General features: G+C 40.8%; 1 protein-coding gene across 1 annotated transcript in view; it reads right to left on the bottom strand.

The window, feature by feature from the left end:
* The window catches only part of LOC126088301 (ureidoglycolate dehydrogenase (NAD(+))-like), a 98,213-nt gene that overhangs the window by 48,433 nt on the left and 37,700 nt on the right, over positions 1–12,080 (bottom strand). The window contains exons 3-4 of the mRNA XM_049906432.1: positions 1,199–1,260; positions 1,054–1,107 (exon numbers count right to left, since the gene is read on the bottom strand). Of these exons, the coding sequence (XP_049762389.1) occupies positions 1,054–1,107; positions 1,199–1,260 (116 nt within the window). The remainder of the gene's footprint in view (positions 1–1,053; positions 1,108–1,198; positions 1,261–12,080) is intronic.

Raw genomic sequence — 12,080 nt, 5'->3', positions numbered from 1 at the left:
ATTTTCATACCCTTTGTCTTCACTACCGTCTTAGCAACGTACACAGTCGTCATATCTGTCCTCGGCCTTTACGCTCTTGTTTGAACAACATGGCAAAACACCTGCTCACGTCAGAGTAAAATCAGTTCTGTCCCATTCCATCGTTCAGCCACTTAAGTCCTTCTCAATAGGATAAACACTGTTCTGGAATAACCTCCCGCATTATATTAGAGAACTGTATAACATCCTTAGCTTGAAAAGACTGTTAATGACTTGTCTACTAATGCAAGAGTAATGACTATCATTGTGCCTGTATGGACTTGTTACACTTATACATCCTTCTTTCCATCCAGTCCTCCCTCATTTCCCAATATTCTTAATTGGTGCAGTCTCCTTAAATTTCCTTCCCTAGAACTCGCTATATAAAAATCATCTATTTCGTAAAGCAATAAATTCTTTTTATATCTGCCACTATCATCATTGTTATTATTGTAATTACTAATATTACTACTACTATCACTATCACTATTAGTGGCAGCAGCATCAGTAGTACAAGTACTGCCAGTATTAACATTATTAGTTCATAGTCAGTTTTATTTTCTCACATTGTCACTATAGACACTCAAATAATTTTAATACTAATTGTCAAATTAAAATTGCTATTTCTTAGGTAACTATGATGTAAAAAAGGTACTCAACGTGTGCAACCTACTTGTGATGTAACAGACGGCCAGATGGCAATAATCAGATCAAGTAAAATAAATAAACAAAATAAATAAAAAATACGGAACGCATGTTGCACTGTAACAACAGACTCAGTCCTTGAAAATGGTAAAACACAAAAAGCTTTCTGCTCTAGTGCTTTCTATCGGCAAACACAGGAAACGGTGCATGCACATGCACACAGGTATACAAACAAAACTGTCTGAGTTGCTCTTTCATTTGATGTATTATTTATAATCGTAAGTTGAATGTAATAAATACCATAAAGCCTTAATATCTCGATATTCATTTTGAAACATCCGAAGTCCAGCGTTAAATACGTTTTGTGTTACGTTTATCAGTACGTCTCACCTGCTTCGAGCCTGCTGCAACAACTGAGGGGGCGGCCACGGACATCGCGACTCCCTGCAAATGGTGATCAGAACAAAGTGAGGGCTCACAAGTGGCCACCAGGTGGCGCTTCTGCCATACAGCAGCCTGCTATTGGATCACTTACAATCATACCGCAGTCCGCGATGAATCTGGTGTAGTACGATGCTATCCCAAAATGGTTTGCATCTGGAAACAAGAAAAGAGTCAGATGTGCAGATTGTTCAAGAATCCATACAATGCATCAACTATAAGCTGGCTGATCAACTCCCAAGACCTGTATCAGAAGAATCCAGAAGTCTTCAGCCGGTATTCATTTGTTTTTGGTTGCTGCCAACATATATTAGTGTGCAAAACTGAAGGACGCAAGTAACTCCTGCATGATGTGTCACTGCCAAGTAACATATCTCCATCAAACTTGGAGCATATATAGAAAGAACTGCTACAGTATAGGGCAGTAGGTAATTGAGAGAAATATGCAGTAAGACGAACAGAAATGACACTTTTATTCAAAGACAATAATTGCATTGAACTCACCACCATTCGCGATATTCCCCTGGACATTACAAACGGCGGAACATGGTACTTAATAGTCTGTGTGATCACGACAGAGGGGAATGTAGGCTCTGCAACATGCTCCCTTCTTGTTGTAGGGCTTTCCATTACTACACCAGCGAGGTTAACTGCTGCTGTTGATAGTAGTAGAGCAAAGGGGGTAAGGGGGGTGGGTCGCCTACATCGGGGACAGGTGTACATTCAGGGGCAAACCTATTGTTCTATTTTGATTGACAGGTCCTTAATCTATTGCTCTGCATAAAGGATTATGACACCCTGGAGATAATCCATCCTTAAACTACCGGTATTGTTCTGCTAAGAGGATTATGATCCCCTGGGGATAATCTATCTGTCCGAGAAACACCCATTCCTCCACTTTACACTCCTCCTCCCACTTCCCCTCCTCTTCCCCCACTCCTCTGGGAACTACCCTCGCCGATTCAAGCCACATTTGATGTCAATTTGACTAACTAATTAATTAGATCGATCAACTAATTAATCCCTTCTCCTTTGGGAAAGCCCCTAACTCTCCCCCTCTGCTCCCCCACCCAGGAACTGGAGGGGAAAAGACACAATTGATTGTCCATTTGGCAGTAAATCGATTGCAGTGTACGAAATATTGTTTAAGCAATTTCTGGTAGACATGGCAATGTGTGGAATATTGGTTATTTAACAATTTATAGGACGCAAGGCAGCGTTTGGAATACAGTTTATTTATTTATTTAAAGAACTTGTTGGGAAATCTGTTGCAGTGTGTATTATACTGTTTATTTAAATGTTTTGAGGGGGACAAGGCAGTATGGAATATTTTAACGATTGCGGTGCTTTTTTAAATCCTAATCGTGCGAGGAATACCATCAACATAATTCACTGCACGTAATTACACTGTTAAAAATCTTTTGCACTGACTGCACGGCACTGTGCACTGAGCCGATCGCTTCGCTGGGCCACACCACACGCCAATGTCCAAGAGACTGCACTACTTCCACTTGGACCCTGTGACTGACAGACTGGATGTCGTGGTCTCAAGTGGTCATATCCTGTCGTGTGCCACAGTGAAAATTACTGCTGTGGCCACAGCCAGAGTGGTGGACGCACGTGTATGCCAGAGTGGACCACCTCGAGCCATGAAGGGCATCAAGTAATGATTGGAGTGATAGGAATTCAGATGTTATCAATACGTCCAGTGCAAACACCTGTCATTTTGAATCTACTCTCACACTGCACACACTTCCATTTCCTTACCTGCCTACCCAGCACACTGGTCAATTCTGTAGCACCCACTACTGCAGACAGGAGTAGACAGGCTGGCGCATTCTTTGTATCTAACCACCCATCTAAGGTTGACTTAATCCATTACTTCTGGTTGCCAACTCCCTGTGACCACCCTTGCAGCCAGCCACGGTGCACTGTGAAACAAACAGCTGTTGCCTGGATGTATACTGTAGTTCTAATCACTTCCACCCTGACATAGACACCCCTGTTTAAAAAATCCATTTTACCCAATCCGAGTCACCGATTTTGTTAACCATACACCCTGAATTTCTCACACGAAATCTAGATTTCTTCCTTTTATACGAGTTATGTTCGAAGACAGAAGAAACCAGGGCAGACATGTTTTTTCACATGGCTAAAGTATCATTACCTGTTGTGAAAAACAACTAAATATTTTCTCATCTGGTATAAAAAAAGTCTGTTATAATCAGCTTATTATCTGTTACATCATGCATCGCAGGACTGGAATATTAAACTCATTTTTGGCTCAGGACGGATTGCTAAGCTCTACCTCTGTCACACGATGCCTCCTCGCTTTTGGACTCCCTTAAAGGAACCAAATGCCTGCCCTATACTAAGTCTCTTAAGATAACAGCACAGAGATATTATGAATATCAGGGGCTCTCGGCTCTGAGCACTATGGGACTTAACTTCTAAGGTCATCAGTCCCCTAGAACTTAGAACTACTTAAACCTAACTAACCTAAGGACATCACACACATCCATGCCCGAGGCAGGATTCGAACCTGCGACCGTAGCGGCCGCGCGGTTCCTGACTGTAGCGCCTTTAACCGCTTGGCCACCACAGCCGGCATGAATATCAGGTTTATGCTATGTATCACTTTATAAATTCCGTAAAACATCTGATTTTATTACTATGGTCGTCTCTCTATGTGTAGGTGGAGAATGAAATTTCATTAAAACATACTGCCCCAATGGAAACAAACACCCCATTGCCGCACCAAGTCAATGGTCATATCCATGGTACCCTAGCCACCGCTTCCATCCGTCAGGGGGCACGTCATAAATATCGAATTGATAGGCTCATTAATTGAATAGATCATAAGAGTCACTTTGCATTATGAGTGATTTTCTTTTTCAGCAGTCAGATTACCCTCACCAATTAGTTCCAATGGGAATCGCTGGAAGTAAGATGATGTTACATTCAAGAAACACTATTGACAACTGACACTTGAAGGTGCAGAAGGATTCTACCACCGGCATTTGGCATAAGGACCATGCTATTAAAACGTGATTACAACCACGGTGTTAATGTAAATCTGCACGAAAGCAGTCTTGGTTCTACAGGCACACACAAGAGTCGCTGATAGGGTTCTGCTTTCTGGTCGATATGCCGCCTGTGATCTGGAATGAAGTCTACTCATTCAGCCACATACTTGCTTTGGATCCTATCGAGATGTCTTTTAATGATTACAACCAATGGTGAATCATATTAGTGCCACTCTCATGTCTCAAAACGAGTCACCTTTTTCGAACCTATCTGCTAAGGATTCCATACAGAAAAATTCCAGTGTGGTTTTTTTGACAGTCCCTATGCATCTTGTAACTGTTGCTCATTCTCTACCCCGCCCTTCCTGCAGTTATGTTCATGTGATCATTACAATTTAAGATGGATTCAGTGAGAACCATATCTAAGACATTCTGCGTAGCATGGAGAAACAAGGTGAGCTGAGTTAATGTGACAAGGCTGTGTTTTGACCACTCGGTGGAAATCGGAATGTGTAGTCATAGCTCAGCCAACTGTGTACACTATGTAACGCCTGCGCCAGACGAAGATTTCTCCTGCAACATGAGGTAGTAGAAAAGACAATAAGAGAAGTTATGATGGTGTTTCTTATCAGGAAAATTAGGAAGACGCCACATCATACAGGAGCTGGAAAGATAATGAGGATTTTGCTACTGCATTGAGGTGTGTCTCCAAACTACATACAGGTTCTGCAGTCCGATGGAGATACGCGTCTCTCAGGGTGCATACATGAGTGTGACCCAAACACTCTCACCCTCCTTATTATTTTTTACCATGCAACAGAGAAAAACTACGAACCATAAAAGCTCTGCTAACGTCACCCGGTTGAGAACTCGATAAGATATTACTGCACCCACGTCTTCTGATATAACAGAAAATAAATACCATCTGGGAGCTGGGATTGACCATATGTGGTGATACCACTAAATATACATGTACTGGTCCACTGGGTCAGGTGGGCAGTGATCGAAGTCGCTTCCACAGACCAGTGTAAAATTTCGTCAGCTGTACTGTGATGTAACAGTATGGCTCTTAGTACTATGGGACTTAACATCTGAGGTCATCAGCCCCATAGAACTTAGAACTACTTAAACCTAACTAACCTAAGGACATCACACACATCCATGCCCGAGGCAGGATTCGAACCTGCGACCGTAGCAGTGGCGCGGTACCGGACTGAAGCGCCTAGAACCGCTCGGCCACAGCGGCCAGCTTTGATGTAACACATCCGAGCAGTATATGACTATGGTTTTGCATACCGCCATACATTTTGTTTTTCCACCATGACTTCGAGGCCTGTATCAGGTGCTAAAACAACATTAACACGTCTCGACCCATTGGCTCTCACAGAAAACTGGACATCGCTCTTTGTAAACTATGCTGCTACACCCACAACACGGGATTATTGGAATGAAATACAGAGATGGCGGTTCTTATTGACAAAAAAATTGGGGGAGGCATCACAACACATGGAAACTGGAAAAGTTTGCGGCATTGTGGGGCGTTTCCAAATAGCTGTCCGAACGTGATTGATGACCTCTACATAAATTCATCTTCCACAGTGATGTGGTAGCAGATACCTAGGTGTCCCTTTTCAATTGATTCCTCATATCGCGATCACTGTTTGGGTTCTGGCCATCTCCAGAAGGTGCCGTTCACATCAAGTCTCTGCCCATGTGAATCAAGAGATGTCAGTCAACCATTATGTGGTAATCATCAGCATTATCAGTGGACGGATATGATGGAAAGGACACCGTCAATATGAGGCGGTGTACTGTAATAAGCACCGCAGTGGATAGAATGATCAGGTTTATCAAATTTACCAATTTTTCCGTAATTTCAACGCCGCCCAATGACTAGACTGCACGATTCTCAATTTATGGGTCCTGCATTTAAACACACTATAGAGCTAGAGTTGTCTGGTGTCTGACCTATTGGTCTTGTTGAATGCAACGCTGTTAATATTCCAGTGTAAGAAATACATTTCCAAAGCATGACATACATTCTCCCTAATCTTTCTCCATAGTAAACTATGGTAACAAACCACGAATTGATAAAAGTACTACCTTGAACACCAAAGAAAAAATCGATTCTTTGTAACACAAACATTACATATGTTTCCAGAGATGTAAGGCGTCTGCTGTTTATGAAGTACAAGCCCGATTATGGTTAAGAAATTATGATACAATCACAACAGTCATATAAAATGATCGCCGGCAGCTGAAACTGCATGCAAAGAAACACTGACATCTTACAAGGAAATAAATACCACGATCAGTAGCCAGAGGAGATGTAACAGTCTTATCGCAGTTCACCACCACCTCTGATAGCCGTCGCCTTGCAAACAGAAGTCGTGGTCCGGTGTTAGGTTGTATTGCACATGTGCAGGAATTGGTGCCGTTTCGCTTCTAGAAAGCTTCCTCTCCGCCATTATGGTGTGTATATGTAGCCCCAGTCTACTCTCCTTACCCAGAGCAGGCAATTTTATTGTTTTTTTTTCAGTACTCATTTCATGGTATTTTTCTCTAATTTTATGTGTTCTCAGGCAGTTTTGTTAATTTTACTATATTTTCGTGACTTTAGATATTTTGTCGTACCTCCCTCAATTTTTACGGATCTCACGTTAATTTTTCGTAATTATATCAAGTTTTCCTCGAATTTTACTGATTTATGTCATTTATCGTATTTTTTCACAGTTTCCGTACGTATATGGTCATGTTGCTGACAATCCCACTGTACTGTTTGACTTTTTACGAGAATGTTTGAGCATTTTATACACCAAGCTAATAAAAATCCAAAGACCTACCCTCTCCCCAATGATTCCACATGCATGCATTTTGGGTAGGACGGAAATGAAAAGTGTGGTTGTTACCGTGAATGACCGAAATTGGAGAATGTCGACTTTCACCGGTGAATGTCAACCGATACCAAATACGTCGGTGAAAGATCGAATATTTCATTACATTGTCGTACATTCGGACCCATCTCCGGCGTGTGTCGACAATCACAGATATGCTCTGGTGGAGGTCCAAAACAGAAGAGTCAAAAAACAAGCGACTGGCTCTCTCCCGCCAAATCCTTTGTTCTGATCGGAGTCAATCAGCTTTGTCAGTGTTATGCAAGCTTTGATAACGCGAGCAACGTTTTCTTAATTTTTTTCCGATGCCTTAATTTATACTAAATGGATACTGCAGTAAATCATGATCTTTTTCATGAAAAGTTTAATGTATTAATTGCGAGTAAACGAGAAGACAATTGTTTTTATTTTTCTCAAGAAAAGTATTCTAAAATACGTTCTGAAGTGGTTTCTTTCTGCTAAAATTAAATGCAACACACCTTTTGATTATAGACGATTAAAACGTTTTGATGTTTTAAAAATTAATGATGAAGAGAAGTTAATTGTACTATTAAAACCAGGGGAAACGAACGTACAGTATTATGTTACCAATGAATAATTGTACAGTATACTATGTGAAACTCACATCAGAATAGGCCATGGAGGAAGAACACGTATGCTTAAAGAGCTGCAAGTTAAATACAAAAATATTACATATGAAATTGTAATGCTGTATTTAAATTTATGCAAACAGTGTCAAATGAAACACAATGCACTTAAAATAGGTACTGTTGTGAAGCCAATGGTTAGTTCTGAATTAAACTCAAGATGTCAAGTTGATCTGATAGATCTGCAGTCAAACAGAGATGCCGAATATAAGTTCATAATGGTGTATCAAGATCATTTAACTAAGTTTGCCCAGCTACGACCATTGAAAACTAAAAGAGCTGAAGAAGTAGCGCGTCACGTTCTTTCAATATTTTTAACATTTGGTGCACCATCAACATTGCAATCAGATAATGGTAGAGAATTTAGTAATCAAGTCAAATATGCGCTATGTGGAAAGATGTCAAAATAGTTCATGGAAATCCTCGTCACAGTCAAACACAAGGTTCAGTTGAAAGGGCCAATCAGGATATACAGAATATGCTAACTGCATGGATGAACGATAACGATACAAATAAATGGTCAGATGGTTTATCCTTTGTTCAATTTGCCAAGAACACTACATACCACGAAAGAATACGCGAAAGTCCTTATGAATCCATGTCTGGCGTTAAAGCAAAAAGAGGCATAGCATCGTCTTTTTTCCCTGGTGAACAAATCGCAAATATTGAAACTAAAGAACAACTCGAAGAAATTGCCAATACTTCTGAAACCTAAGAACAGCTTGAAGAAACTGTTAATGCTCTTAAAAAAAATTTGATCATAACCGAAAACCATATTCCAAAGAAAAATATTGAAGAGGACGTACAACCTACAACGTCTTCACATCGAATTCTGTCTGAAAAACACGAGTTGATTTCTACAAAAAGAGCGGCCGTGAAAGAAAATCTTCTACTGCAAGCAACAAAGATCTTACGAACCTCACAAAAACAATTTCCTCCTGCTCAAATTGGTGATCATGTACGAATACAAGTCCCTGATGTCGACCTTGGTCGTACAGATAGCCGAAATGTGTTAGCGGTTGTTGTTGGAATAGAAGACTCTGACTTCTATAAACTGGCAAATAAAAATGGTACCCTCAAGAAGCTTTACACACGAAATCAGTTCGTAATTTGTAAAGAAAAGCTACTTTCCATAGATGAGATTTCTTTTCAAGAAATGTCGCTGAGAGAAGCAGCTGCAGCTAATTCGAGAAGCTGGGGACAAGGCTATACACGCTGTCATTGCAAAAGGAAGTGTACCACAAATAAATGCAATTGTAAAAGCAAGGGACTCTTGTGCAATTCAAAGTGTCATAATAGTTTAAGTTGTTGCAATAAATAAGATTTGAATCACAAAAGTAAGTAATTTTTTATAACTATTATTTTCTTTTCTCATGTAGAATGTACTGTGTATTTTAAATTCTTGGCCATTCCTTTCAGAAAGAGAGGCAAAAAAGTTACGTCACCCTTGTAACGTTTTATAGCGACTGAATTACGCAGAAGCCGGCCGCGGTGGTCTAGCGGTTCTAGGCGCGCAGTCCGGAACCGCGCGACTGCTACGGTCGCAGGTTCGAATCCTGCCTCGGGCATGGATGTGTGTGATGTCCGTAGGTTAGTTAGGGTTCTGAGTTCTAGGGGACTGATGATCACAGTAGTTAAGTCCCATAGTGCTCAGAGCCATTTGAACCATTTTTTTGAATTACGCAGAAGAAAATATAAATCTCCAACATGTTCCACATTCACCATTATGCACGGTGAATGTCAACATTTATCGGTGTAAGTCAGAAATAACGGTATTTAGCAAATATTTCGGACATACACTAAGCGACTATGTGAATGTTGACATTCACCGGTGAAAGTCGACATTCTCCAGATTTCTGTGTTTCCCTGTAACATAGTAACAGTGGCTTCGTACTAATATGAAACTGAAGACTCGATTTATGTCCAAGATGCGACAGAGAAATGGAGTACATTGCATACATCTTCGTTCGTCTAGAGAACGGTACCGTAATTTTCCGTAATTTTATTGATTTTATGTCACTTCTGCCAATGCGATCATGACATCACTTCTCGCCATGTATTCTAAAATTGCATGTAAATGTAGTACAGTTGTCAACATCTAACGCAAATGCACTGTTTTTCTGGTCGGACGACGTAGTATAGCACTGTACTCGAATGCATCCAGTCACCTGCAACCACATATTCCACAGTTTCAGTGCGTCTGCTCTGTTTTCTGTGTGTGTGTGTTTGTGTGTGTGTGTGTGTGTGTGTATCTGTTCATGTGTCGCAGATGGCTCCCATAACTCAGTCCTCCCGCTGGTGGATTCAACTTCAGATACAGAACACATCTTCGGACGTAGCGTGTGGTGGACCCACCTTCAAACTCTATCCCGGACGTGGCATGCTCTGGATCTGCATCCGAACATTGCTCTGGATATAGCCCGTGGCGGATCCAACTCGGGTCTACTCTTAGTTATGGCAGCCATCTATGACACAAGTACAGACACACACGTACAGAAAACAGAGCAAACGCACTGCAACTGTAGAATACGTGGTTGCAGGTGAGTGGATACATTCGAGTACAGTGCTATAGTACGCTGTCCGACCAGGAAAATAGTGCATCTGCGTTAGGTGTTGGCAACTGTACTACAAATACAAGCAATTTTAGAATACGTGGCGAGAAGAGACGTCATGATCGCACGGGCAGAAGTAACATAAAATCGATAAAATTACGAAAAATGACTGGAAATACGTATAAATTGAGGGAAAATACGTCAAAATTGGGGGAAATTGAGAGAAATGAGGAACTACTTGCACGTCATTTGCTTGATGCTGGAAAATTCTTGTTCATGGGAACGAATATGCGACACTAAGAGGAATACAGGAAAAAGTTGACATGGAAGCACCAGGAAGCAGGGAAACAGTCATTTTTCGTCGAGAGCGATAAAACGGTTGGAACAGAATGTTTAACGTGGATACTACCGAATGTAGACTAATAAATTTATATATGTCGGATCACAAGCCCCGGTGTGACCCCAAAGATATCGGAAACCGCCTTATAAATTTTTATGAAGTATTCTTAGCTAAAGAGCCAAGTATTATCAGCTGGGGTGACTGTAATATACAACTACAGAATGGACCGCGTATTTCGCCCTGTACAGGACTGTTTAGGTGTTTTAAACCCTAAGAATCAGTATTTACAATGTGCGTCTCTGCACTCTCCACTAATCGCAACCATGCGGTGTCAGCTAACAAATACCTCAAACGGCTTCTGTACGGTTTTTTAACAACATTTTACTATATTTATATTGAGGTAATAGTCATACACGCAGGTTGACTGCCATCCTTAAAGCTTTCCTGGAAAAGAGAGCCATATGCCTCTAAACTGAAATAGATCTTCGTTAAAGGGTGGTAGAAAGTAGATGAAGCGATTGGTTGAGAGGGATTGTAATGAGTTATGATTTAATGGTAAATTGATGACGCATTCTAGAGAGAAGATGTTGCTTAAGGTAATTTATCACACATTTAACCGTTTTTTTGCTTTGTTCTCTTGGAGTGTATTAATTGTGTGGTATAACTTGCGGTCGACTCGTATAAAATTGTGTGTTCTGTGTGTGACTTAGAGCACTGTCTACCTGTGATTGGTAACAGCAAACCTCTCCATACCACAGTCATCAGCGGACTTCCAACTCATGTGTGGTGAAAAATGTCCATCGATGGAACATCTGTTTTTGTACTCTCCTCTACACAAAGGAAGATGAATGCAAAGTACTCCATTTCTCTGTCGCATCTTGGAGATAAATCGAGTTTTCAGCTTCATATAGCTACGAAGCCACTGTTACTACACTTTTCATTTTCGTCCTACCCAAAATGCATGCATGTGAATCATTGGGGAGAGGGCTGGTCTTAGGACTTTTTAGTAGGTTGGTGTATAACATGCGCTAATATTCTCGCAGAAAATCAAACAGTACAAGGGGATTGTCAGCAATATGACCATATACATATGGAAAACGGTGAAAAAATTAGAAAAAGTCGTAAAATCGTTAAAAATCGAGGAAAACCTGACACAATTACGAAAAATCGATGTGAGATACATAAAAATATAGGGAGATTTTATGAAATACCTAAAATAGCGAAAACATGGCAAAAATACGGAAATTGACTGTGAATACATAAAATTGGAGAAAAATACCGTGGAATAAGAACTGAGCAAAGTCAATAAAATTGTATGCTCTGCAGAAGGAGAGTAGACTGAGGCTACATACACACAACTTAATAGCGGAAGAGAAGGCTTTCTAGAGACGATTCGTCTAGGGGAATGACAATATTATCCTGTACATGAGTAATACAACCTAACACCGGACCACGACTTCTGTTTGCAAGGCGACGGCTATCAGTGCTGGTGGTGAACTGCGATAAGACTGTTACAT

The sequence above is a fragment of the Schistocerca cancellata genome, chromosome 6, assembly GCF_023864275.1.
Source record: "Schistocerca cancellata isolate TAMUIC-IGC-003103 chromosome 6, iqSchCanc2.1, whole genome shotgun sequence".
Taxonomy (NCBI): domain Eukaryota; kingdom Metazoa; phylum Arthropoda; class Insecta; order Orthoptera; family Acrididae; genus Schistocerca; species Schistocerca cancellata.
Note: the sequence above shows the minus strand (reverse complement) of the source record. Positions and strands in the feature narration are given on the sequence as shown.